At 47.0% G+C, this 27,958-nt stretch overlaps 1 protein-coding gene across 2 annotated transcripts in view; it reads left to right on the top strand.

Moving 5' to 3' along the window:
- ANP32A (acidic nuclear phosphoprotein 32 family member A) overlaps positions 1 to 27,958 on the top strand; it is a 73,533-nt gene that overhangs the window by 10,278 nt on the left and 35,297 nt on the right. For both annotated transcript variants that reach the window (XR_016308335.1, XM_089662072.1), the window contains exons 2-4: positions 7,009 to 7,158; positions 12,539 to 12,661; positions 12,803 to 13,001. Coding sequence is in view for 1 of the 2 variants with exons in the window: in XM_089662072.1 (XP_089518198.1) it covers positions 7,009 to 7,158; positions 12,539 to 12,661; positions 12,803 to 13,001 (472 nt within the window). In the remaining variant the exon portion in view is untranslated. The remainder of the gene's footprint in view (positions 1 to 7,008; positions 7,159 to 12,538; positions 12,662 to 12,802; positions 13,002 to 27,958) is intronic.

Raw genomic sequence — 27,958 nt, 5'->3', positions numbered from 1 at the left:
ATGGAAACGCAGGTTGCAGGTGTGAAGGTGACAACGTATGGTGGTGAAAGCAGAGGTGATGTAACATTCTTTGGCTTCCACTGTGTGATGAGACACCTAGCTAACAGGTGGAAAGCCTCACTTTCTTCATTCACTGTGTGCTGCTGGTAATAGTAATGTCAGAGCTTTCTGAGCTTCAAAGAGGGCAAATTGGTTGGTGCCTCTTTGACTGAAGTTGCCAGTTTATGTGCCGTGTTGCAAGGTGCAGCATCAAAGATTATGACGGCGTACACAGTTTCCGTGAAAACGTCGTTAGATAAGCGCGATCCACACGGTCAGTTCAAATCCCCAGCCTTTTCCTTCTGTGACAGTATGGGATCGATTTGCAGGGAGGTTTCCCCGCACCGCTCATGTGTGAAGTCTGGCTATGACAACTTTGGGTTCACACAGGAGCAGTACTCATGAAAGGCTCCGTATCGGCATCGGTGCGTCCCGAACATGAATCTTTTATAGCTCTTCATTCGGGGTGTTTGCCTTTAACCACTTGCTAACCGCGCTATAGCCGAATGACGACTACAGCACGGTTGTCCAGTTCTGGGAGGGCGTCATATGACGTCATCCAAGAGCGCACCCTCCCGTGCGCCCCCAGCAATCTCTGTAAGCAATATGTCCCACAGACACAGCTGATCACGTGATGTGGTAAAAGGCCAATCACAGCGGCCTTTTACCACGTTATCAGACGTGTCCAATGACACAGCAGGCCAGCGGTAAATGCAGTTGCTGGTTATCGGCTGCACTTTCCGTGAAGAAAGTACTGCCGATAACCAGCAATTGTCAGAGCAGGGATCGGCACCGATCAGCAGGGCCCTGATGATCAGTGCCGTCAGTCAGTGCTGCCTCTCAGTGCCCATAATTGTTTCATATCTGTGCCACCTCATCAGTGCTGCCTATCAATGCAGCCTCATAAATGCACATCAGTGAAGGGGAAAAATTACCTCTTTGCAAAATTTTATAATAGAAACCAGGGGTGTGGAAAGTTTGGAGAAAACTACTTGTCCAGGGACTAAATCGGGGCCCCACTCTACTTGTCCTGATAAAATTTTTTATTTTAACCAAAATCGTATTTAAATCTGAGGTGATTTTAGGAACGGCGGGGCTTTTATTATTATACAGTATTTATAAACCGCCAATAGTTGGCTCAGCGCTGTACATTACAAAGGGGGACAGAACATGTGACAGAACAACAACAATACAATGCAAAACATGAGGGGATAGAGGGCCCTGCTCTTTCGAGCTTACAATCTAGGAGGGAGGGGATGGTGGCACAGGAGGAGATAGCTGTGGGGGATGGAGTGGTAGGAAGAGTGGGGGAGGTCAGCAATTTAGCAGGGGGTGGGGTAGGCTTCCCTGAAGAGATGGGTTTTCAGGGTGCGCCTAAAGGAGAGGAGAGCAGGTGATAATCTGATGGGTTGGGGCAGGGAGTTCCAGAGGATGGGCGTCAGTGTTAAGATTTCGAATTTGATCCGTTGCGCAATCGGAAGCCAGTGGAGGGATTGGCAGAGGGGGGTGGCGGAGATGGAGCGTTTGGAAAGGTGAATGAGTCTGGCAGCCGTATTCAGGATGGACTGAAGCGGGGATAGCCAGCGGTGAGGCAGGCCAGTGAGGAGGGAGTTGCAGTAGTCGAGTCGTGATGTGATGAGGGAGTGGATGAGCTGTTTAGTGGTTTCTGGAGTTATGAACGTGCGGATTTTGGCGATGTTGCGGAGGTGGAGTCTGCATGTTGCGGAGGTGGAGTCTGCATGAGTTTGTTAAAGATTGGACTTGGGGCTGGAAGGATAGGTTGGAGTCCAGAATGACACCAAGTACTCTGGCCTGCGGGGCGGGTTTGATGGTGGCATTGTTGGATGTGATGGAGAAGTCAATGGGTGGTGGGGTCTGGGCTGGGGGGAAGACAAGAAACTCGGTTTTGGAGAGGTTCAGTTTAAGGAAGTGGAGTGACATCCAGTCTGATATGTCGCTCAGTAGGTGTGTGATTCGGGCTGAGACCAAGGGGGTGAGGTGGGGGTTGAGAGATAGATTTGTGTGTCGTCGGCATATAGGTGGTAGTTGAAGCCGTGAGAGTGTATGAGTTGGCCAAGGGAGGAGGTGTAGATGGAGAAGAGAAGGGGCCCGAGGATGGAGCCTTGAGGGACCCCAACAGAGAGGGGGAGTGAGGGGGAGGTGGTAGCATTATAGGTAACGCTGAAAGAGTGTTGTGACAAGTAGGATGAGAGCCAGGAGAGAGCAGAATCTCTGAGGCCGAGGGAGTGTAGTTTTTTGAGGAGGAGGGGGTGGTCGACTGTGTCGAAGGCCGCAGAGAGGTCAAGGAGTAGGAGCACTGAATAGTGGCCATTAGCTTTGGCGGTTAGCAGGTCGTTGGAGAGTTTAAGGCAGTTTTGGTGGAGTGTAGGGGACGGAAGCCGGACTGTAACAAAAACAAAAGGGGCTTCATGGCGACTTAAATGTGTAATATTTGTAACATTGCGCTGTTTATCTCCTCCTCTCTCTAGCACCGCTCCCGGGGACTAACGGAGGGGAGAGACCTTGCAGTGTGATGAACACCGATTGGCTGCTCCTCAGAAAAGGGGTGGGGTCAGGGCTTAGCCTTTATCCCTTTCTCCGCAAGAGCCGTTTTTGCACATGTTTAAAAAATAATTTTAGGCCTGAAGATTACATAAAACCCCCAAAACATGATATATTTTCTGAAAGCAGAGACCCTAGAGAATACAATAGTGGTAGGTCCAATTTTTTATGTTGCATAATTTTACCGAAAAATGTTAGTAAGAAATACAAGTAAGTTAATTTTAGGGCACAAAAAAGCAATAAATTACACTATTTTTTTGTAAAATATAAAAGATGAGGTTGCAGCGAGTAAATATCCAACTTGTCAAACCTTAAATTTGTGAGCGCTCATGAAATGGAGACAAACTTTAGTCCCCTATATTTTCTACAGGTCAACACTTTTAAAGCTCCTAATAGGTCACCAGTATAGTGTATGGAGGAGGTCTGGTGCTAGAATTATCGCTCTCATCCTGGCGTGCGCGGCGATATGTGACATGTATCGCAATTGACGGTTTCATGCGTAGGCGCCCCAGCACGTGCTTTTACGTTTGTACGTGCGTGTATGTGGTGGTGGGGGCCTCAAATTTTTTTTTTTGTGGGGGGGGATGGTATGTGCTTCAGTGTAACTTTCATTTTTTACAATTTAAGTGTTTTTTACTTTTTTTTTTTTTTCCTCATCACATGATTTTTGGTGACAGGTTCTCTTTGAGACATCCAAGGTCAAAAAGACCCTGCATGTCTCCCCTCTGCTCCACTGAATGTAATGCTGTGCACATCGCACCATATTACATTCATTCCCGGGGATTGCATTAATCTCTCGACGGGGACCCGGAAGTGACACCATAACGTCACTTCCAGGTCAGCACAAGAAGGGGAGTGGACTTGTCCGTTCTTCTCCCTCCTCCCTAGTCGACAGTGAGCCAGGCCCGCAGATGAGCAAGCAGAGCCCGGGAAACCTCACGGCGGGGTTCAGAGAGGCTGGCACTGTGTGAGAGCAATCAGCTGACAGGTGAGCCCTGCTGCTTGCCTGTAGCAGGGCTAAAGGAGGAAAAAAACGCCCTGCCCGGCAGCCGGAACTACATGTCCCAGGTGTTGGGCAATAGGAATCAAACATCTCTGAGAAACTAAAAACTTTTTTCAAATTTTTGCTCTTTTTTTTGTTTATAGCGCAAAAAAAAAAAACCACCCAGTGGTGAGTAAATAAAAGAAAGCTCTATTTGTGTGAAATAAATTCTAAAAATGTCATATGGGTACAGTGTTGCATGACTGCTCAATTGTCATTCAAAATGTGACCACGCAAAAAATTGGCCTGGGCAGGAAGGGGGTATAAGTGCCCGGTAGGCGAGGGGTTAAAGTACATTGTGTTTTGTGTTTTTTTTGTTTTTTTAATCTTTCCAAGTACAAAAGATTGTAATAACTATTCATTCTGGTCATCCCGTCAGTGCAGTTCGATATTCTAGTGCAGGGGTGGGCAAACTTTTTGACTTGAGGGCCGCAATGGGTTCATATATTGGACCCGGGGGCCGGACCAAGCGTAGATGAATGATATGTGTATGTGTCATCCATAGTAAGTATAGTAATATTCCCCCATAGTAAGCATAGTAATTCATCCCCCATATAGTAATTCATCCCCCATAGTAATTCATCCCCCATATAGTAATTCATCCCCCATAGTAATTCATCCCCCCTATAGTAATTCATCCCCCATATAGTAATTCATCCCCCCTATAGTAATTCATCCCCCCTATAGTAATTCATCCCCCCTATAGTAATTCATCCCCCCTATAGTAATTCATCCCCCCATATAGTAATTCATCCCCCCTATAGTAATTCATCCCCCCTATAGTAATTCATCCCCCCTATAGTAATTCATCCCCCCATATAGTAATTCATCCCCCATATTAAGTCCCCCCTGTGTCAATTTACTTACCTTTGCTCCGCACGTTCCTCTCGCCGTGTTCCCGCTCCGTTCCGGTCTTCAGGGCGGACTGTGAGAGGAGCCTAGCTCCCCTCATGTTCGTCACGCTGCCCCGCCTACACACATCCTGACAGCCATCCTGACAGTATCACGCTCCACGGGCCGGATTAAAAGGTCCTCCGGGCCGTAGTTTGCCCATTGCTGTTCTAGTGTCCGGGTGCTGTGAGCGTCTCTGGGAAGCGCTCTCCGTGCAGTTGGTGCTGTTTAATATTTTAGGCTGATGTTTCCATCTGATCAGAGCGAAGGAACGTTGTGCTGTTTGACAGATGTCCTTTCCTTTTCTTCACCAGTATTACTGAGACTTGATATTGCCCAAAGAATACTTTGTGTAGCAGATAAATCTGTGTTTTGTGTTTCATGTCCCCTCCAGTATTAATCTCGGGCTCCATGTAGTAGGACGCCTGTAACCAGAGAGCGTTGCAGCTAGTGGAGAGAGAACTCTCTCTCTTCATAAATAATGAAATTATAATAATTTCTGTTTATTTGCTCTGGTTTAGGATGTAGGTGATTTGTAAATGGTGTTTCCAGCAGCTTGGGGTCTTTATGCACCTCCTGTGCCTGTGGTAATAAACCTGGGTTGACGTGAGCTGCTTGATTCGTCAACGTGTCGCATCTGTGCACATTTATTTGCTAGGGGTCTTCAATGAGCACCCACGCATTACAAGATGTACACTGACCCTTTTTTTTTTTTTTTCTAAGGCACCCGAGTACACATTTTTTTGGTGTACGCATTATGATGCGGTGGGCGTACATTAGGCCTTTTGTTTACACTTCCTTCAAAATGGTGGCATTGGACACACTTTTTTTTTTTTTTTTTTTAAAGCACTCTGAATGCCAGTCAAAGCAGCTGTCACTAAATAAAATGGTTACCTTACAGTCCTGTTCACACGTTGTGTTAGCTTTGCTTCAAAAATATACCCCATCTCACTTTCTTGGTGCTTCAAGTCTATGACAAAGCTGGCTAACAGCACCTTTTGAGGGCTTTTATTCAGTTTGTTTTGGAGGTATTGCAGGTATGAGATATCCCAGGATGCACTGGGAAGCCAACAAGTGAACTGGAAAGATGTCATCAGCAGTTGCTTCTGGTTCATGTGTACATACTGTGGGAGTGTTTGGTGCAGGTGTCACACTGGTTGTACAGCGTGGAGCAGCAGGAAGGTTAGCAGGATCCAGACTGGGGCAGAGCAACTAGCAGACGGCCTGTGTGGTGTGCAACATGGGAACGCTACAGAGAGAGGACTGAGTGGCAGAGGATCAGCAGAGCAGGAGAAACTAGCAATGTCACACAGGGTGTGCAGCAAGGGAGAAATATAGTGGGTGGTGAGCGCGGACCGGAGAGAGAGGAGGATCAGCAGCACTTGGGGTGACTACTAAGCAGGGAATGAGAAGAGCTGGGGGTTGCCACTGAGTGGGGGATCAGCAGAGCTGGGGGTTGCCACTGAGCGGGGGGATCAGCAGAGCTGGGGGTTGCCACTGAGCGGGGGGATCAGCAGAGCTGGGGGTTGCTACTAAGCGGGGGATCAGCAGAGCTGGGGGTTGCCACTGAGTGGGGGATCAGCAGAGCTGGGGGTTGCCACTGAGCGGGGGGATCAGCAGAGCTGGGGGTTGCTACTAAGCGGGGGATCAGCAGAGCTGGAGGTTGCCGCTGAGCGGGGGATCAGCAGAGCTTGGGGGTTGCCGCTGAGCGGGGGATCAGCAGAGCTTGGGGGTTGCCGCTGAGCGGGGGATCAGCAGAGCTTGGGGGTTGCCGCTGAGCGGGGGATCAGCAGAGCTTGGGGGTTGCCGCTGAGCGGGGGATCAGCAGAGCTTGGGGGTTGCCGCTGAGCGGGGGATCAGCAGAGCTTGGGGGTTGCCGCTGAGCGGGGGATCATCAGAGCTGGGGGTTGCCGCTGTGCGGGAGGTCAACAGAGCTGGGGGCGGCCACTGAGCTGGGGGGGGGGGGGATCAGCAGAGCTGGGGGTTGCCACCGAGCGGGGGGGATCAGCAGAGCTGGGGGTTGCCACTGAGCGGAGGATTCAGCAGAGCTCGTGGTGGGGTTACTACTGAGCAGATCTGCTGATTGAAGGTACTAATAAATTGAAGATCTGCTGAGCCGGGGTTCTCCTTTAAAAGAAATAGAAAATCCGCATACACAGGGCATTTGCCAAGCTTCATAAAAGCATCACCGATGCATCAAAAATACATCAAAAAAGCATGTTGAATTGCTAAGCACTTTAATGTGCGTCATAGTGAAAGCAAGTGTAAATGAACCCCTAGAGATGAACGGGAGCGCCCCCAAAACACATGCAGAAGTATTACCCTTGTATGTTGTATGAACGTTGTTGACGATGGATTAGCCAAGTACCTGTAAGAACCTATTCTGGATCTTTGTTGTCCCAAGCCTGATGTGTTCGGTTCAGCCAACTCCTACAGCACACGTTCCTAATTGAGTTTCTCTTGTTTCCTTCCAGGTCAAAGAGCTGGTCCTGGACAACTGCCGGTCCAAAGAAGGAAAAATCGAGGGACTGACAGACGAATTTGAAGAACTGGAATTTCTAAGCACAATCAACGTCTGTCTCAGCTCTGTTGCAAATTTACCAAAGCTAAACAAATTGAAAAAGGTAATCAGACGACTGCCGATGCCCTTTATATTTTCCTGCCCCCAAGCAGTCATTATTATACAGGATTTATATAGCGCCAACAGTTTGCTCAGCGCTTTGCAGAGATATGCAATGTATGCAGAGATCTCTTATTAGCTACCACTGGTGAAAGATTTGCCTTCTTGTCTAAATTTGGGACTTGCTGAACGTTTGTTACATTTCATTGCCAACCTTTTCATGTGGTCCCCGCACTGCAAAGGATATCCTTTCCTATGTAGAGAAGGAAGCCACCTATAATTAGTAACAGAGATTTTCTTTCAAGTCCTGGTTGTTCCATGGGGGAGTCCCATATGTTGCTGGTCTCAAACCATGCACAGATTAGTTGTTTTGATTGCAGATTTGAAATTGTAAAAATTGTACTTTTTGCTAAGGACAGTTACAAAATGTCTGATGACAGTGGTGGGTTACAGCTGCAGGTAGGTGGCGGCAATTGTTCACATATTCTTCCTATAGAAATAACCTATTGTGCCCAATTACTAGACTGGAATGTATTTTTCTAGTCCAGTGTTTCTCAGTCAAGGCACCCTTTCTAATGATGGACAGTCTTGAGGCAGCCTTTGAAAGGGTGCCTCGGGACTGTCCATCATTAGAAAGGGTGCCTCGGGACTGTCCATCATTAGAAAGGGTGCCTCGGGACTGTCCATCATTAGAAAGGGTGCCTCAGGAATGTCCATCATTAGAAAGGGTGCCTCAGGAATGTCCGTCAATAGAAAGGGTGCCTCAGGAATGTCCATCATTAGAAAGGGTGCCTCAGGACTGTCCATCATTAGAAAGGGTGCCTCAGGACTGTCCATCATTAGAAAGGGTGCCTCAGGAATGTCCATCGTTAGGGTGCCTCGGGAATGTCCATCGTTAGGGTGCCTCGGGAGTGTCCATCGTTAGGGTGCCTCGGGAGTGTCCATCGTTAGGGTGCCTCGGGAGTGTCCATCGTTAGGGTGCCTCGGGAGTGTCCATCGTTAGGGTGCCTCGGGAGTGTCCATCGTTAGGGTGCCTCGGGAGTGTCCATCGTTAGGGTGCCTCGGGAGTGTCCATCGTTAGGGTGCCTCGGGAGTGTCCATCGTTAGGGTGCCTCGGGAGTGTCCATCGTTAGGGTGCCTCGGGAGTGTCCATCGTTAGGGTGCCTCGGGAGTGTCCATCGTTAGGGTGCCTCGGGAGTGTCCATCGTTAGGGTGCCTCGGGAGTGTCCATCGTTAGGGTGCCTCGGGAGTGTCCATCGTTAGGGTGCCTCGGGAGTGTCCATCGTTAGGGTGCCTCGGGAGTGTCCATCGTTAGGGTGCCTCGGGAGTGTCCATCGTTAGGGTGCCTCGGGAGTGTCCATCGTTAGGGTGCCTCGGGAGTGTCCATCGTTAGGGTGCCTCGGGAGTGTCCATCGTTAGGGTGCCTCGGGAGTGTCCATCGTTAGGGTGCCTCGGGAGTGTCCATCGTTAGGGTGCCTCGGGAGTGTCCATCGTTAGGGTGCCTCGGGAGTGTCCATCGTTAGGGTGCCTCGGGAGTGTCCATCGTTAGGGTGCCTCGGGAGTGTCCATCGTTAGGGTGCCTCGGGAGTGTCCATCGTTAGAAAGGGTGCCTCGGGAATGTCCATTGTTAGAAAGGGTGCCTCGGGAATGTCCATCATTAGAAAGGGTGCCTCGGGACTGTCAATTTTTAAATGGACAGCCTTGAGGCACCCCATTCTAAAATGTGAACAACTATTCTAATAGTTTTCTATAACGCAGCAACATCCACACATGGAGGACACCCAACATTAGAGGGGATTTATCCTTCCAAAGCAAATACACTTTTGCACACTGGTACTGACTAGTTTGCCAGTGTTTCTCTTCCCTTCAGTTTCTTTCCATTACTGAGCTAATGTGACCCCAGCACTGATGGAGAGGGGCGGGGGAGGGTCAAACTAGGATGCTGTGCAGGCAGCTGACATCCTCCTTATCAACCAATGATGTCATTGGTTGTCAGGACGCTGGCGACTAGGAGGTCATAATGGTGCACAGTGAAGACCTGTGGCTTTGTGTAACTAAAAGGCCGGCTTGTTCCACCTCCTGGCTTGTATAAAAGTTTTGGCCAATTTTTAGACATTTTGGCAAGGCACCCCTTACGAAACCTCAAAGCACCCCAGGGTGCCTGGGCACCCTGGTTGAGAAAGGCTGTTCTAGTCCATTGAGGTACGCAGGCAATTTGATACGGTCAGGTTATACTGCCATTTACAGAACATTGAACGCTGGCAGCCAACCCCTCCTCTACGCAGAATGACATTTGCCAGTATTCTAGGAGGACTGGACATCTTTTCTTCAGCTCTGCTGAGAATAGATGTTTTTTTGCTAGCCTTTTTTTTTTTTTTTTTTTTTTTTTTACCTTTCCACTTCCATTAACCCTTTCCTGCTGGTGCCTCTCGTCCCTTTAAGATGCCGGAAGGCAGGCACTTCGGTCATAAACAATGGAAGGAGTCTTATGCACTGCCAAAAAAATAAGTAAATAAACAATACACTAAAGCAGCCAGAACCAGAAAGTGTTCCACCACTTTAACCCCTTGCCCTCCAGAGGATTTTCCCCCCTTCCCTTCCATTTGTTGCGTGGTCATGCAATGCTGCACCTAAATGAAATTTACATCCTTTTTTTTTTTTTTTTTTTCCCCACGAATTGAGCTTTCTTTCCTGTGCTTTTTCTTTTTTTTGCTGCTCTATTGAAAAAAAAAAAAAAAGGCCCAACAATTTTGACTTTTTGCTATTAACCCCTTGCCTACAGGGCACGTTTACCCCCTTCCTGCCCAGGCCAATTTTCAGCTTTCCACGCTGTCGCATTTTGAATGACAGTTGCGCAGTCATGCAACACTGCACCCAAACAAAGTTTGGTTTCTGCTATAAAATGTTGTAAACAAGTAATTTTTCTCCTTCGCTGAAGTGCGCTAATGAGGCTGCAATGAAGGACACTGATAAGGCGGCACTGATGGCACGGATGTGCATGGACAAGCATCAGTGATGGGCACTGAAAGGCAGCACTCATATATGGCACTGACTGGCACCTCTGATGGGCACTCATATGTAGCATTGATGGGCACTTACAGGTGGCACTGATGGGCACTGACAGGTGGCACTGATGGGGATACACTGATCAATGTAGATGTCCCCTCTGAGGACTGCTGATTTCCGGCTCTCCTGACAAGCTATCAGCAGGAGGAGAGGACTGCCAATAACCGGTATTTCCTATTTACATGTGATCAGCTGTGATTGGACACAGCTGATCACATGACGGAGCCGATGTCATCGGCTCTTTACAGTGATTAGTGATCCGCTGTGTCCCAGGGATACAGCACACCCTGTATGTATATATATTATAGTGATTGTGCGCACCCCTGCTGCCCTGTAGCAGTATATCTGCTAAAAGGTGGCGGGGAAGTGGTTAATAAACGCCGATCTCTTGGCTGCAGTAACATCCATGATCTTGTTTTTTAACTTCTTGTATACTAGGCCATATACCCTCCTAGATCAGGGGTTAAAGGATAACCTTTGTTTTTATTATTTAATTTTTTTCTGAATTCCAGCTCCCCTATATAGCATTAATGTACTTCTTTTGCAGAAATTCAAAAGCTTTCCATTTTTTTCTACCCACCTTTTGTCAGTGTCCTGATGGTTGTACAAAAAGCTTCTCCATTACTTCTGCCTTATTTCCTGCAGAAATTTTAGGTCATGGCACAGGAAGGAATTGACCAGCCGACCTCCTCATTAGCACACACCCTGCATCATCTACCCTTCTACCTCCCACCCACTTCCAGATGCTCAACTATTAAATGAAATGCAATCAATCCGTAATCACTGATCTCACTAAGGCCCCTTTCCCACGGACGTTACAATCAGCTCCGCCTGCTTGTTTTTCAGACGGACTTGATCTGAACCTCCATTCTCCTCTATGGAGCAGCGAGTGTAAACAGACATCCAATCTGATCCAACCCTCAAAAAAGAGATGGATCCAGTTCCCCTTCCATCCATTAGATGGAAATGGAAAGGTGGTCCGTTTCCATCTAACCATCCATTGAGGACAGTAAGCTGCTCTGTAGCAGTGTCATCCGCTTGCTTAGCGGGGATCAGACGAGAGATCTCCCACTAAGGAAGTCGTTACGCTAAATGGGTCCGCCCCGTGTGAAAGGACCCTAAACAGACAGGCATCGATTTTTATTTTTCTACCTTAACTTTCATCTTGCATAGATCCTTCATTTGGCAGTGTGCTGAGTGAACAGATAACAGCCTATGTGGATAGAGCTGTAGTATTGAAAACAGGAGAACTGTGTTCTGTAACCTTCACATAACACTATACAATCTGATTGTACAATCTTCTTTAGATCTAGCATCAGCTATGTAGCGCAAGGGCTTGTCTAATTGGATACAAAGTGATTGGGGTAGATAGGTGGGTCCACCTATTCCATAGTTCTGGAAAATCTAAAGGAAATTGTACACTCAGATTGCACAGTGCAGGTGTTGGCAACCTGAGAGCCGCAGGACTACAAGTTCCATCATGCCTCTGCAAGTCATAGCTGTAACTGTCAGTTTTGTAATCTTTGCAATGCCTCATGGGCAGGGCTTAAAATTTCAAGTCGTGAGCTACTAGCCAGGCCTTAGAGTTACTCGCCAACAACAAACGCACACAAACCGAGACACCTGTACACACACACAGACATGTACATACACATACAGAAACATGTACACACACGCACAGAGACACATGTACACACACACAGGCACGTACAGACGCATACACACAGATACATGTACATACACAGAAATACACACGCACAGACACATGTACGTACATACACACATGTACACACACATACATGTACATACACACAGACACATGTACAGATACATACAGACACAGGTACAATTGTACATGCATACACAGACACACACACACACACACACACACACACACACGTACACATACACCCCCCCCATGAAAAGTTGCAGTACTTCGTTGTTCACTCACAGAGCCGGGTACTGCACTCTAGGGGGGGGCAGAGAGCACAGCACACGCTCCTTGCTTTGCTTTCACTGCGCTCAGTTATTGAGCAGTCTGACGGCTCCCAGTGCCAATGACAGATCCGGCCTGAGCTCCGAGCCTGCTCAGCAAGACTGCCCTAGGGGACACAATTGCCCCCACCATAATTTCCACTCGCCATTGGCGAGCAGGCGAGTGGAAATTTCAAGCCCTGCTCATGGGAAATTTAGTTCCACAACAGTTAGAGAGCCCCAGGTTGCCTACCCCTGGCATAGTGTATGGCCACCTTTTATACACTATGTACACTATGAGTACGGCGTATTGTTGACTAATGATGATTTTGCTTTGGTTGTAGCTGGAGTTGAGTGATAACAACATCTCGGGCGGACTGGAAGTACTGGCAGAAAAATGTCCAAACCTCACACATCTCAACCTGAGCGGAAACAAAATAAAAGATCTGAGCACAATAGAACCTCTGGTGAGGAAACCAGTTTATTTTTTTTTCAGTGTACAGCAGTCTAATAAAGGGGGGCATTCTGAATGTGCTGCGCCCCGATCTTTGCGTATTATGTTGGTAATTTTCCACCTTGTGTTCTGCTTCATTTTTTCCCACCTGCAGAAAAAATTAGGGAGCTTAAAGAGCTTAGACCTGTTTAACTGTGTGGTCACCAACCTCAACGAGTATCGAGAAAACGTCTTCAAGTTACTGCCTCAGCTCACTTACCTGGATGGGTACGACCGAGATGACAAGGAAGCCCCCGACTCCGATACTGAAGCCTATCTGGAGGGTTTAGATGATGAAGACGACGATGACGATGGTGGGTACCGGAATTATGGCTTTTCAAGCGCCTGTGTTTTTGCCTTCTTGATATTGGGAGTTTAAATGGACTGAACGTTTCTGCTATAGACCACTATTGATTTTCCTTTTTTTTTTTTTTTTTTTTTAAAGTGTAGTACTTTTTTATGATTGCTTAGCTGTGTGGCTTTTCATTAATGAGGTGTTGCATTGGATATGGAGCTCATCAGTTGCATTCAAAGAACACAGACAGTGGTCCTTTAAGCAGATCTTCCCTCAAAAAAAAAAAAAATTATATATATATATATATATATATATATATATATATATATATAAATTATAACATTTATTTATTTTTTTTACCCCTGGTTGCAGATCCTGCACAGTTAACCTTCATGCCGGCCCCTCCCGGCCCTTTAAGGGTTTCGGGAGGCAGGGTTTAGGGTCATGTGACCGCCTTGACACGCCATCACAGCGGTCACATGATCGGGAAAGGTCCCGATCGTAAGAGGAGAGCGGGACCTCTCCATGAGTACAGGACATGTGTGCTGGGAGAGCGCAGAACGCAAATTTGCGGCCGCTCGGCGTCTAGGCCCAGACACCAGGAGGCCGCACATTTGCGTTTTACCTTTTATCTTTTTTTTCTAATTCTTACCTGCTCTATGCAGTGGTTTTGCACCTGCTCCTCCTCTTCTCCGCTCCCCCACTCGCACTTCAGGCCCCTCCCTCCTGTCGGGTGCCACCACAGCAAGCAGCTTCCATTCATTTACAGCCGTGGCTCGTCCCTGCCCCCTTCCTCCCTGATTGGCTCACTGGCTGTGATTGACAGGGGCACGAGCCAGTGGCTCCCACTGCTGCCTCAGGTAATCAGGAGTAAGAGTCCCCAGAGAACCCGAGGCTCTTGTGGACATCACTGGATCAGGATGGGGTTCAGGTGTTAGGGGGGCTGCTACACACGGAAGGTTTTTTACCTTCACATATTCTATGCATGAAAGTTAAAAACCTTCAGTGTGCAGCCTGCCTTCTACTTGCCTGATCCTGATCCAGCGATGTGCTCTCTCTGGTTTCTCCCTCCTCATTGGTTTGGACACTAAGCCAGGTGTTTCAAACTGTGGCCCTCCGACAGTTCCATGAGGCATTGCAAGGCTGTCAGTTACAAGCATAACTCTCAGAGGCAGGAGCATGATGGGACTTGTAGTTCTGCAACAGCTGAAGGGCCACAGTTTGACTCCCCTGCACTAAGCCACTGGCTCCTGCTACTGTCAGTCACAGCCAGTTAGGATGGATCTGTGCTCTGGGTGTTTTTATGGACACACACAGCCAGTTTGGGAGCAAGCATGCACGAGCGCCCCCATAGCAAACTGCTTGCTTTTTGAGCACTCGGTGGGGAGAGGAGCCAGGAGCTCTGGCGGGGGGGACCAGAGAAGAGGAATATCGGGGCTGCACTGTGCAAAACTATTGTACAGACCAGAAAAATATGTCTGGTGTAAAAAAAAAAACAAAAAAAAAAAAAAACTGTAGCTGCTGACTTTTAATAAACAGCCACTCGCCTGTCCTGAGTTCCAAAGCTGCGCCGGCATCTTTACTATGGGCATCCAGCTGTGACAGCTTGTGGCTTCACAGCCGGGTGCCCACTGAGCATGCCTGAGCAGTGCTGCACACTGTGAATGGTCTGGCAGTCTTCTGGGACCTTTCACGTCTCCCAGAAGAGGGGGAGAACTTCCGATTGCCTAAGCGGTCGGAGCGGAAGTGAGAGCGGGTACTTGTCAAAATCTGGTATCTGCTCCCCCCTCCTCTCTAAAAGCTTCAATTCATAAACAGGACCTGGGGCCTTAAAGCGGAGCTTCTCCTTTTGGGTGGAGCTCTGATTTAATGAACCTCTTGCCGCCCAGCCACTGCATTAAAACAGTGGCAGGGCGGCAAGGCTGCGCAAAAGCACGTTTTAAAACGTCCTCCCGAGGTTTTCGCGGGCAGGGGGCGCGCGCTCCTGCCGACCCGCGGGTGTCACGATTTGATCCCGGAGGGATCAATCATCCGGTTTCAGCCTGTGATGTCTGGCTGAAATCAGATGATCGGTCCCTGTCCTATCCTGTGATGACATTTACACAGGACAGGATATGATGTCATTCTTCTCTGCCTGGACACATTCATCCCAGAGAGAGAAGAAGACAGAAAAACTGTGCGTACAAAAGCACTACACAGACAGAACACTCTAGGACACATTTAACCCCCTGATCGCCCCCCCCTCAGTTAACCCCTTCACTGCCCTGTCACCAGTGTCATTGATCAGTGAACAGATTTTTACTGATCAGTGTCGCTGGCGACTTCAAATAGTGTTAGCGCCCCTCCCAGATAGCACCAGATTGCCCGCTAGTACACCAGTAATCCCATTTAACCCCTTGATCGCCCCCCCTAACTTTGAGTTTACGATATATTTTTTTATAGCTGAAAGTAGAAAATATTGTTTTTTTTTCAAAATTTGTGTTTTTTTTTGTTTATAGCGTGAAATATAAAAAGCGCACAGGTGATAAAATACCACCGAAAGAAAGCTCTATTTGTGTGAAAAAAGTACGTAAATTTCGTTTGGGTACAGCATTGCATGACCGCGCAATTATCATTTGAATTAGTGCAGCGCCAAACAGCAAAAAAAGGCGTGGTCATTAAGGGGGGGTAAATCCTCAGGAGCTCAAGTGGTTAAGGAATGTTTGCAGTCACTTTAAGGTATTCACCCACCGGATCAAGCATTGTCCTGCTGAGATCCGCCTCTCTTTGCCCCCTCCCCGTATTCCGTCCTATGCTCCCATTCTCTCCTGTGACACCATCTGCAAGCTGCCAGCTCCTCCAAGTTCAGCCAGCGGCTCTCCCGATGTCGCACCACTAAGCCCGCCCCCCTGCTTCTTTCTCGGTGAAGGACTGTGCCTCCTGAGATATGTGATCTGCATATCCAGGAATCACAGCAACCAAAGTGCATGTCATTCGCCTGGGCGAGTATCATGCATTGGGGGCGGGCTGCAGGTTTCTCATTAAAGGAAAAAAAGGTAAAAGCCCAATTTGCATAGTGAAAATGTGCAGTAAGCTGACCATGCACCAATCAATTCAGCTGTTTCAGCAAGGATCCGCCCATTTTTGATCAGTGTGTGTGGCCATCCCTTCTCAACACAAGTCTTCCATTCAATCGACTTTTGTCAAAGGAACATGCTGGAAAACGTTTGTTGATAAGCAGCTGCTGATCAGGGTATTCTGACAGTGGCGTGTTCCACTACCAGGATAAAATGTCCCGATAAGGAGGAGAATTCCTCCATCCATGTTGTGTGACAGCCCGCTGGCTGAATGAAAAGAAAAATAACTAACAATGTATGGCCGCCTGTAGACTGCAGATGAGATTCTTATGTAGTGATAGAAGGACTTTTACACGTATGTTAACCTTTGGCTGCCAGAGCCTTTTTTGCGGTTTTGTGCACATGTTTAAAAAAAAAAATATTTTAGGCCTGAAGATTGCATAAAACTTCCAAAACCTTTTCTATTTTCTGAAAGCAAACACTCTGGGGAATAAAATGGTGTTAGTTCCAATTGTATTTACTTTACACAATATTCGTGCAAAAGGGAATTATTGCGGGGATATGTAACACGATTATCGCATTCAGCTCTTGTGTGTAGGCGCCCCTGACACTCGTTTATGTTCATATGTGTGTATATGGGAGGAGGGGGGCTTCCATTTTTTTGGGGGGAGGGGGGGTTTATGTGCTTGGGTGTAACTTTAATTTTTTTACTATTTTTAAGTTTTTTGGGGTTTTTGTTTTTTTTCTGGTGACAGGTTCTCCTTAATGAGACATCCGGAGTCTAAAAGAACCTGGATGTCTCCTCTGGGCTCCACTGAATCTAATGTGGTACAGATCACACTGCATTAGACTCTTTCCTGGCCAAGTTGGCTAGAGAAAGTGAAAAGGGAGCCAGAAGTGACATTTTACACGTCAATTACAGCAAAAAGAAGGGGAGGAGAGCAGATGCATGTCTGCTCAGCTCCACCCCCCACCCCCTTCCCTGCGGCCATCGCCATGCCAGTCCTGGACATGTACAGCCAGGGATACATGGAGGGGGAGCAGGGGGTTTGGAAGCAATCTGTCTATCTGACTGAAAGAAGTCAGCTTGTCAAATATACACACAGCTTCCAGGTTTATTGTCAAGGCTTAATTGAACAAGCTGAAGTTAGAAGCTGATTGGCTCCCATGCATGGCTGCACCTGATTCTCCGTGCTACCGTTTTAGTAAATCAACCCCATAGTGTGGTGTGTCCCCCCCCCCCCCCCCCCCCCCCCCCCCAGTCAGGTCTCTACGATGAATGGACTTGGCAGCAGAAGTGTTGAAACTCAACTCCAGGCAACTCCAAAATTAGATAAATTGCTCATTTAGGTGTAGGGGAACAAAAGACGATTTACTTCCCTGGTCTTTTTCCCCAAATCACCTGCCCTCCCCCACTCCTCGCTCCTCCCCACTGCCTCTTCTCCCGTTTGCTCCTCCCTGCAACCTCTTAGCTCCTCCCCACAGCCTCTTCCCCCATCATCCTCTTCTCCTCCTTGCTCCTCTTTTCCTCCCTGCAACCTCCTTGCTCCTCCTCTTCTCCTCCCTGCAACCTCCTTGCTCCTCCTCTTCTCCTCCCTGCAACCTCCTTGCTCCTCCTCTTCTCCTCCCTGCAACCTCCTTGCTCCTCCTCTTCTCCTCCCTGCAACCTCCTTGCTCCTCCTCTTCTCCTCCCTGCAACCTCCTTGCTCCTCCTCTTCTCCTCCCTGCAACCTCCTTGCTCCTCCTCTTCTCCTCCCTGCAACCTCCTTGCTCCTCCTCTTCTCCTCCCTGCAACCTCCTTGCTCCTCCTCTTCTCCTCCCTGCAACCTCCTTGCTCCTCCTCTTCTCCTCCCTGCAACCTCCTTGCTCCTCTTCTTCTCCTCCCTGCAACCTTTTCTACCCTCTGCTTCTCTCTGCAGTTGCTTCTTCCCTCTGCTCCTCCCTGCAGCTTCTTTTCCCCTCCGTTCCTGTACGTTTCCCTGCAACCTCTTCACTCGAATCCTCTGCTCCCATTTGCAACCTCTTCTCTCCTGCCTCACCCCCTGCAGCCTCTCCTGCCTCACCCCCTGCTCCTCTATGCAGCCTCTTCTCCCTGCCACTTTTCTGCTCCCCCCTGCAACCTCTTTTCCCTCCCACTCAGCATTTCCCCCCTGAAACCTCTTCTCCCCTTCACTCCTCTCATCCCCTCTTGCAAAATCTTTTCCTTCCCACACTGCTTCTCCCCCCTGCAGCCTCTCCTGTGCCCCCCCCCCCCATATGCTACCCCCCAAAACATCTTTTCCCCCCACGCTGTAGAGTAGAACACTAAAAGGGAGTTTTGTCCACTTACAGAGCCGCTATTATGCCCCGTCACGTATGATTTGCTATAATGAATTCTCATACATTTATAGCTCTGTCTGCAGTGTTACTTATTATGTAAAAATAACAAGATGGGCGGCTGATATCGGCGTTCATATACAGGATCGAGGAATGAACTGGGAAAAGCAGATGTGGAGGAAGGTGATGGAAAGATTACAGACCTTATTATACAAAAATGGTCACCTGATGAAAGACAAATTAGAACAAAATGAGATGATGTGGGGGAGCGATGGAACTTTTTGTAACCCATCCTGCCAGCCCATGTAGTGTTCAGTTATAAAAATCTTCCCAATTATAGCATGTGCTGGTTACCTTGGAAACTATCGCCCTTCCCGATTCAACGCCACTTAACACGTTGTTACCAGAAGATACTTTTCCTTGTTTTTTAAAACAAGTGATTATAGAAAAGTGGAAATGAAAGCGACACACGGATGTAGAGATTTTCCATTCTGACAATTGATTGACACTATGGGCAAGGACAACCTTTCAACACCGTCCTGTACAGTTCTTATAGTTGAGAGGTCCAGAGCCGGTATATCAGCATGAAGCTTATTGTTATATTCTCTTTAGTGATGCACTGATATATCGGCTGCCAAATATTATCGGCCAAAAATAGCTTTATTGGCTTTTTCCCAATAGAAAAAGAAAGGTTCATGTTCGTTATAAATTAAAAAGTTGATTGTAATACAATTATATTCACTGCTCAAAAAAAATTAAAGGAACACTTTTTGAAAACCCATCAGATCTCAATGGGGAAAAATCACCTGCTGGATGTCTATACTGACATGGACGGGGTGATGTGTTAGGAACGTAAGGACGCCCCATCGTTTGATGGAAATGAAAATGATCGACCTACAGAGGAGTGAATTCAAAGTGAAAATCAAAGCGAAAAAAATGATGCAGCAGGCGAGTCCATTGTGGTGAAATGTCATTGCAGCAACTCAGAATGGTCCTCAGTAGTCTGTGTGGCCCCCACGTGCTTGTATGCATGCCTGACAACGTCGGGGGAGGGTCCTAATGAGACCACGGATGGTGTCCGGGGGGATTTCCTCCCAGATCTGGACCAGGTCATCACTGAGCTCCTGGACAGTCTGAGGTGCAACCTGGAGGTGTCGGATGGACCGAAACATGACATCCCAGAGGTGTTCTATTGGATTTAAGTCAGTCGAACATGGGGGCCATTCAATGGTATCAATTCCTTCATCCTTCAGGAACTGCCTGCATACTCTTGCCACATGAGCCAGGACATTGTCGTATACCAGGAGGAACCCAGGACCCACTGCACCAGGAGGAACCCAGGACCCACTGCACCAGCATAGGGTCTGACAATGGGTCCAAGGATTTCATCCCCATACCTAATGGCAGTCAGGGTGCCATTGTCTAGCCTGTAGAGGTCTGCGCGTCCCTCCATGGATATGCCCCCCCCAGACCATCACTGACCCACCACCATAACAGTCATGCTGAACCATGTTACAGGCAGCAGAACGTTTTTCATGGCTTCTCCAGACCCTTTCACGTCTGTCACATGTGCTCAGGGGGAACCTGCTCTCATCTGTGAAAAGCACAGGGTGCCAGTGGTGGACCTGCCAATTCTGGTGGTCAAATGCCAATCCAGCTCTATGGTGCCGGGCAGTAAGCACAGGACCCACTAGAGGACGTCGGGCCCTCAGGCCACCCTCATGAAGTCTGTTTCTGATTGGTCAGAGACATTCACACCAGTGGCCTGCTGGAGGTCATTTTGTAGGGCTCTGGCAGGGCTTGTCCTGTTCCTCCTTGCACAAAGGAGCAGATACCGGTCCTGCTGATGGGTTAAGGATCTTCTTCGGCCCTGTCCAGCTCTCCTAGAGTCTCCTGGAATCTCCTCCGTGCTCTTGAGACTGTTGGGAGACACAGCAAGCCGTCTGACAATGGCACAAATTGATGTGCCATCCTGGATGAGTTGGACTGCCTGTGCAACCTCTGTAGAGTCCAGGTATGGCCTCATGCTACCAGTAGTGACACTGACCCTAGCCAAATGAAAAACTAGTGCAAAACAGAAAAGATGAGTAGGGAAAAAAAAATGTCAGTGGCCTCCACCTGTAAAACCATTCCTGTTTTGGGGGTCATCTCATTGTTGCCCATCTAGTGCACCTGTTGTTAATTTCATTAACACTGAAGCAGCTGAAACTGATGAACAACCCCCTCTGCGACTTACCTGACCAGATCTATATCCCAGGAGTTTCATTGACTCATATATACTCTAATTAAAAAGTCTTCTTTTAATTTTTTTGAGCAGTGCATAATAATAGTAAAAAAAAAAAAATTATATATATTTTTTTGGTTTCAGTCCAGAATTTTTACATCATGGACCACTAATTCTCCTCCCACAATCTTCTTATCGGCAGAAATCAGACTAAACACTAGAAGCCATAGGGGCAGACTTTCCTCATCTCCAGTCCCAGAGACAATATAACAATGACATGGCAGCATATCAACTGCATTGTTAGCAGTGGGGGGGGGGGGGGGAGGGGGAGGTTATATCCTCTGTCAGCTTTTTTTATATCTTTCTGTCCTTGTTAGAGAATGAAACGAGATATTGTTGAAATTTTGTTGATGTCACAAATCGTTCCGTAAAAGTATTAACATTCAGGCCGTGCTCACACCCGTGTGTTTCCGGGTCGCGTTTGCGTGGGCAGGGTAACCCATGAGAGGGCAGCTGTGCCTGCGTTTCCCATAGAAAAAGGAGCTATTGACAATGATTTCCTTGTGGTTCCTGCACCCGCAAACGCTCTGTTTTTACATGCGTGGGGGTGCAATTCAGAATAAATGGGAGCCCGCATGTGTTTTCTCACAGCAGCGCTTTTTCACTGCGGGTGGTTGGGGGTTCAGGAATGGCTGCGATTCTCCCAAAGATATGGGGAAGGCCTAAGGGCTTGTTCACACCAGGTGTGCTGCAGGAATGTGTGCGAAATCATGCCTTCCGCAGATGCACACGGGTGCCATTACTAAAGAAGTACAGATATAGGTATACTTCTATAGGTGACAGGAGTGCACTTCTGTGACTTGTATTCAGCTGACAGCAGGCTAATGCCCACTGTTGGCTGACGTCACTCAGCCGGTCCAGGCTCAGGAAAAATACCGACTTTAAAGTCAGGATCCACCCAGATGCCTCTGAGAGCCTGAGCCAGCCACTCCTCCCCCTCCACAGCCCAGCACTCCTGTGAGCCATTGGAAGGGGCAGAGCAGAGAGCAGTGACTGACAGTCACCCCTTTCTGAAGACTGAGAGCTGAGCGATCTGCGGTGTTTGCTCGGTTGTCAGTCTAGGAGCCGGCGGGGGACAGACGCAGCATGAACTCAATGCTGCATGCTCCTAGGTAAGTATGTTTAGGAATTTAAAAAAAAAAAAAAATTTTTAACTACTTGCCCTTCAGAATATTGCCCCCCTCCTGACCAGGCCTATTTTTGCGTTACGACGCTGCGTTACTTTTATCTGACAATTGCGCGGTCATGTAACGCTGCACCCAAATTAAATTTTCTTTCCTTTTTTTTGCCTCCACGAATAGAGCTTTCTTTTGGTGGCATTTGATCACTTGTGCAATTTTTTTTTTTTTTTTTGCACTATAAACAAAAAAGGCCGATTTTTAATTTTGAGGAAAAAAACAATATTTTTGAATTTTTGTTATTAAACTTGTCTAGTAAAAAAAATTAAGTCAAGTTTCGTCATACATTTAGACCAAAATGTAGTCTGCTCCAAAAAAAATCCAATTCCCAATATGTGTAAGTTAATTGATTTAAGTGAAAGTTATAGCGTTTACAAATGGCGGTATAGATACTGGGATTTTTTTTTTTATGTAGGTATGTTTTTAGTAATGGCAGCAAGCAGCAACTTATAGCGGGACTGCGGCGGGCATTCTAATACGGGGGGGGAACTGACTTGGTGTCACTGACATCCCCAGTGACACCAATACAGTGATCAGTCCTAATAAAAAGCACTGACACCGTATTAATGGCACTTGGCAGGAAGGGGTTAACATGAGGGGTGATCAAAGGGTTAACTGTGCTGTTTTACATAGGGGGCTGTGTGTGTGCTTCACTGTAAGCACACTGCTTTGCAAAGCAGGCTTTGTAAACAAAACAGTTCTCTTCCCCATTGAAGATCCTCGGCAGTCACCGGGCGCTGGAAAGTAATCACTGGCCAGGACCCGATGATTGACAGCCGTGGCTGCGAATGGTGGTGCGGATAGGGCGCTCATGCGCCCCCTACCCAGAAATGCAAAATGCCATATATATACGTGATTTTGCGCACAGCTGCCACCCTGTAGCAGTATTTCTGCTATGGGGCGGAGCTAAAGCGGTTAATGGCTTCACACACATATAGCAAACGCAGCAAATGTATTCACACCCGCCAGACCACTAGTACCGTAACACCATGCAGTGTGATTTTAAAATTTTTGTTTTTTTCTGCTACCCTGAATGAGCCCTTACATATGGCAAAAGGTGGCCTTAGGGCTTGTTCACACCTGCTGCTGCTGACGTGCGCTGTGATGGTCCCAATGCATTGTTTACATACTGTTTACATTTTTTTTTTTTTTTTGCCGTTTATTGAATTGTCACAAAATGTCATTTCATTCATCAATTGGTTGCGATTTATTATACTGCATGACCTCACGCTGCACTTTACAAAAAAAAAAAAAAAACTTTTTTTTTTTTTTGTAAACCGTGCACACTACTGCAGTGCAATAGTGTGAACTGAAATCGTTAGGCTGAAGGCAAATTGCCTTTTCTATATGTTGTTGCAAGGCTGCCCAGCACATCCAAATGTGTATGGTATGAAATACCCTTAGGGGCCCATTCATACTGCCCCGACAGCTGCCACACACTAAACTGCACGGGCTTAGTGTGCGGCAGCTGTCTTTTCCGGACTTTTTTTTTTAGTCACTCAGCTTTATTTGAAGTGCTGTTGTACAGTGACACGCGATCCTTTCCTGTACTCTGCAATACGATGCAACGTCTGCATTTTATTGCAGCACAGCTTCGGGCTGCATTGCGGGCTGAATAAGATACATAGAAAACAGTTGCTCTCTGTGTGTCCTAGCAGTGCCTGGAATTCTTCCACTGTGGAAAAATGACAGTTATGGCACTATATGTGAATTGGCCCCTCAGTCCTACAAATGACAAAGTAATAAATCACAAGCTATGCTTACATACTTTTTCTGGAGTATTTTTGTGCTTTTTAACTGGTTCCCGCCAGGCCTATTGTAGAATCATGGCCGCTCATATGAGCTGTGGCCCTCGGACACAGTGCATCACCAATCGATGTAAAGAGGCAACGTGGCTCTTTACCATGTGATCAGCTGTGTCCAATCACAGCTGATCACATGTAAACAAAGTTCGGTTACCGACATTTCTTTTTCTCAGGGCTGAGAGAAGGAAAGCTGACAACCAGCTTTTCCTGTGACACGTTTACAGTGATTATCCGTGCCGCATACCAGTGCCCATTAGTGCAGCCTCATCAGCGCACATCAGTGAAGAAACATACTCATTTGCTACATTTTATAACTGAAATTAACAAAAATGTTTTGGTGTTTTTTTTCAAAATTTTTAGTCTTTTTAACCACTTCCTGTCAGGCCTCTGTATATAAACGGTCAGACGGGGGCAGTCCAGGGGTGGTTTGCTGTTCATAAACGGCGCCCGCCATTCTGGATTGTGCACACTTCCTGGGAGCGCTCAGCACCGCGATCTGGTGCCCGCTGTATCCAGAGAACACAGCGAAACACCGATCGCTGTACGGGACCTCTGTGTGAGGTCCCAATCGTGATCACGGATTGGCTAATCCATGATCACATGAATAGGTGTAAGCAAGCTGTCACTTCTGACATCATTGCTTACTACGGGTGGAATCTGTGAATGATCACAGAGATCACATGGTACAGGGCCATTCACAACAGCCTTGTACCATGTGACAAGCTGTGACCAATCACAGCTCTCACAGTATTTTTCAATGGCTGCAAGAATGCAGCCAGAAAGAAGGAGAAATGATTGCTTTTACAGCCTTTATGGGTATAAAAGCAATCTGTGTAAAAAAAAAATTAAAAAAAATCTTTACCAACCCCCCTCAAGTAGTACAGTGTCACCATGGTGACACTGTACTGCTAGGGTGACAGTATGTTTAAAAAAAAAAAAAAAACATAATATAAAAAAAATTAAAAATGTAAAAAAAATTTTTTTGGTTATAAACTAATTTGGGGTATTTTTTTTTACTAAAAAGATAGCTGAAATGTTGGCCAAGATTTATGAAGGAAGATTATTTGCAAAATTTTATTTTAAAAATTTGGACTTTTGTTTATATAGCAAAAAAAAATAAAAATGCCAGTGGTGAATAAATACCACCAAAATAAAGTTTTTATCTGTCTAAAAAAAAATGCTAAAAAATTCATATGAGTACAGTGTTGCATGACCGCGCAATTGTCATTCAAAGTGCGATAGCGCTGAGAGCTGAAAATTGGCCTGGACTGGAAGGGGGGGGGGGGGGAAAGTGTCCGACTGGAAGGGGGGGGGGGGGGAAGTGTCCGACTGGAAGGGGGGGGGGGGGAAGTGTCCGACTGGAAGGGGGGGGGGGAAAAGTGTCCGACTGGAAGGGGGGGGGGGGAAAGTGTCCGACTGGAAGGGGGGGGGGGAAAGTGTCCGACTGGAAGGGGGGGGGGGGGAAAGTGTCCGACTGGAAGGGGGGGGGGGGGAAAGTGTCCGACTGGAAGGGGGGGGGGGGGGAAAGTGTCCGACTGGAAGGGGGGGGGGGGGGGAAAGTGTCCGACTGGAAGGGGGGGGGGGGGAAAGTGTCCGACTGGAAGGGGGGGGGGGAAAGTGTCCGACTGGAAGGGGGGGGGGGGGAAAGCGTCTGGACTGGAAGGGGGGGAAAGCGTCTGGACTGGAAGGGGGGGAAAGCGTCTGGACTGGAAGGGGGGGAAAGCGTCTGGACTGGAAGGGGGGTGAAAGCGTCCGGACATGAAGTGGTTAACTATTTCAATACCGTGCACTTTTACCCCCTTCCTGCCCAGGCCATTTTTCAGGTTTCAGCGCTCTCACACTTTGACAATTGCGCGGTCATACAACATTGTACCCAAACTAAAATTTTATCATTTTCTTCACACAACTAGAGCTTTCTTTTGGTGGTATTTAATCACCGCCGGGGTTTTTATTTTTTGCTAAATTAACAAAAAAAGTTAAACAAATTAAACAAAAAAAATTTTGAAAAAAAAACATGTTTTTCTTTGTTTCTGTTATAAAAGTTTGCAAATAAATAATTGTTCTTCATAAATTTAGGCCGAGATGTATTCTGCTACATGTCTTTGCTGAAAATAACCCAAATTAGGATGTATTATTTAGTTTGTAGGAAAGTTATAGAGTTCACAAACTATGGGATAGATCTGAATATTGATCAGTCCTGAAATACTGACAGCCAATCTAATTTCTTGAGGTCCAAGAATGTCAGAATAGTACAGATATCCCCCAAATGTCAGGACAGTACAGATATCCCCCAAATGTCAGAACAGTACAGATATCCCCCAAATGTCAGGACGGTACAGATATCCCCCAAATGTCAGGACAGTACAGATATCCCCCAAATGTCAGAACAGTACAGATATCCCCCAAATGTCAGGACGGTACAGATATCCCCCAAATGTCAGGACGGTACAGATATCCCCCAAATGTCAGAACAGTACAGATATCTCCCAAATGTCAGGACGGTACAGATATCCCCCAAATGTCAGGACAGTACAGATATCCCCCAAATGTCAGGACGGTACAGATATCCCCCAAATGTCAGGACGGTACAGATATCCCCCAAATGTCAGGACGGTACAGATATCCCCCAAATGTCAGGACGGTACAGATATCCCCCAAATGTCAGGACGGTACAGATATCCCCCAAATGTCAGGACGGTACAGATATCCCCCAAATGTCAGGACGGTACAGATATCCCCCAAATGTCAGGACGGTACAGATATCCCCCCAAATGACCCCTTTTTGCAGAGTAGACAGTCTGACGTACTTCATAAGAGGCATGGCAAGTTTTTTAAAGTTGTATCTTTTTTGTCATAATTTTTCAGAAAATTAAAGGAATTATTTTCGCTTTTTTCATACGGTCGCCAGTGCAGTACAGCGTCATCATATAACTGGCATGGCGGTGATCAGGGACACTGACTGGTGACAGTATGAAAAAAAAAATAAAATATATATATATATATATATATATATATATATATATATATATATATATATATATATATATATATATATATATATATATATATATATAATTATTTTTTTTTTCATATTTCACTATGACCAAAGTAGTACAATGTTACCATAGTAACATTGTACTACTTTGGGGAAGTGATCAGTATTTTTTTTTTTTTTCTTTTGTACACAATTTGCTTATAGCAAAGAATTATTTTGCTATAAGCAAGCATTTACCTGAATGACATTGATTCATTCAGGGTTTTTTTTTTTTTTTTTTTTTTTTTTTTTTTGTGCTAAGCTGTGATTTGGCCACAGCTAATCACATGACACAGCTGGGCTGTGATTGGCCCAGCTTGTGCATGTGATCGCTGTGACCATTCACAGCTAGACACTACTATATAATGGATGGCATGAATGAAGCCATCCATTGTATACAACTGTCATGTGACCTGCTTGGTCACAGCAGGTAACATGGTACCGGCAACGGGGCCGGTACTCAGATCTGTCATCGGCCGTGTCCGAGATACATGGCCGGTGACAGATCACGCGGCTGTGCAGGCCGGCAAACTGCGCATGCCCGGGAGGACCCCATATCGCATCCACCCGGAATGCTGAAGGATTTTGCCAGCCGCCAAACGGCCATTGGCCAGGCTGCTAATGGTTAATATCACAAAAGATTAAAAAAAAACCCAGTGGTGATCAAATATCACCAAAAGAAAGCTCTTATTTGTGTGAAAAAAATGCTAAAAGGTTCATTTGGGTACAGCGTTGCATGACTGCGCAATTGTCATTCTCAGCGTGATAGCGCTGAAAGCTGAATATTTGGCCTGGGTAGGAAGGGGGGGAAAGTGTCCGGTATTGAGGTGGTTAAAGTCTAATTTCCTAACAGTTAAATGCAAAAAAAAAGGCTTCTACATTGGAATCTGTCTGCCCCAAAGCTCAGCAGATTTTCCCTACCGTGAGCTAAACAGATTAGCTAACATGCATACCAGCATTTTTGGGTGCCGCAATCCCCAGGCTGAATTACACGGCCTCGTCGTGAGACTTTTTTAATATGAAAGTCGAATTCAAGTCTAAACCTAACTAGTCATAAAAATGTCCCCTCCTCCCTCCTAACGTCTACGATGACTAACCTGCAGAGAAAGATGTATATACTTATCTGTTTTCAGCCCAGTCATGTGATCCGGCTCCCCTGTGTCAGCTGCAGGGGAGAGGAGGGAGAACCAACAACCCAGTCATGTGATCCAGCTCCCCTGTGTCAGCTTCAGGGGAGAGGAAGGAGAACCAACAACAGCTGGGACATAGGAGCCTATGGGTGATGTCACCGCTCCCAGGCATT

This window comes from Staurois parvus, unplaced genomic scaffold, assembly GCF_062004578.1.
Source record: "Staurois parvus isolate SC_StPar_1 unplaced genomic scaffold, SC_StPar_1.0 ptg001422l, whole genome shotgun sequence".
In the NCBI taxonomy this organism is placed as follows: domain Eukaryota; kingdom Metazoa; phylum Chordata; class Amphibia; order Anura; family Ranidae; genus Staurois; species Staurois parvus.
This window is presented reverse-complemented; position numbering and strand designations above follow the sequence as displayed.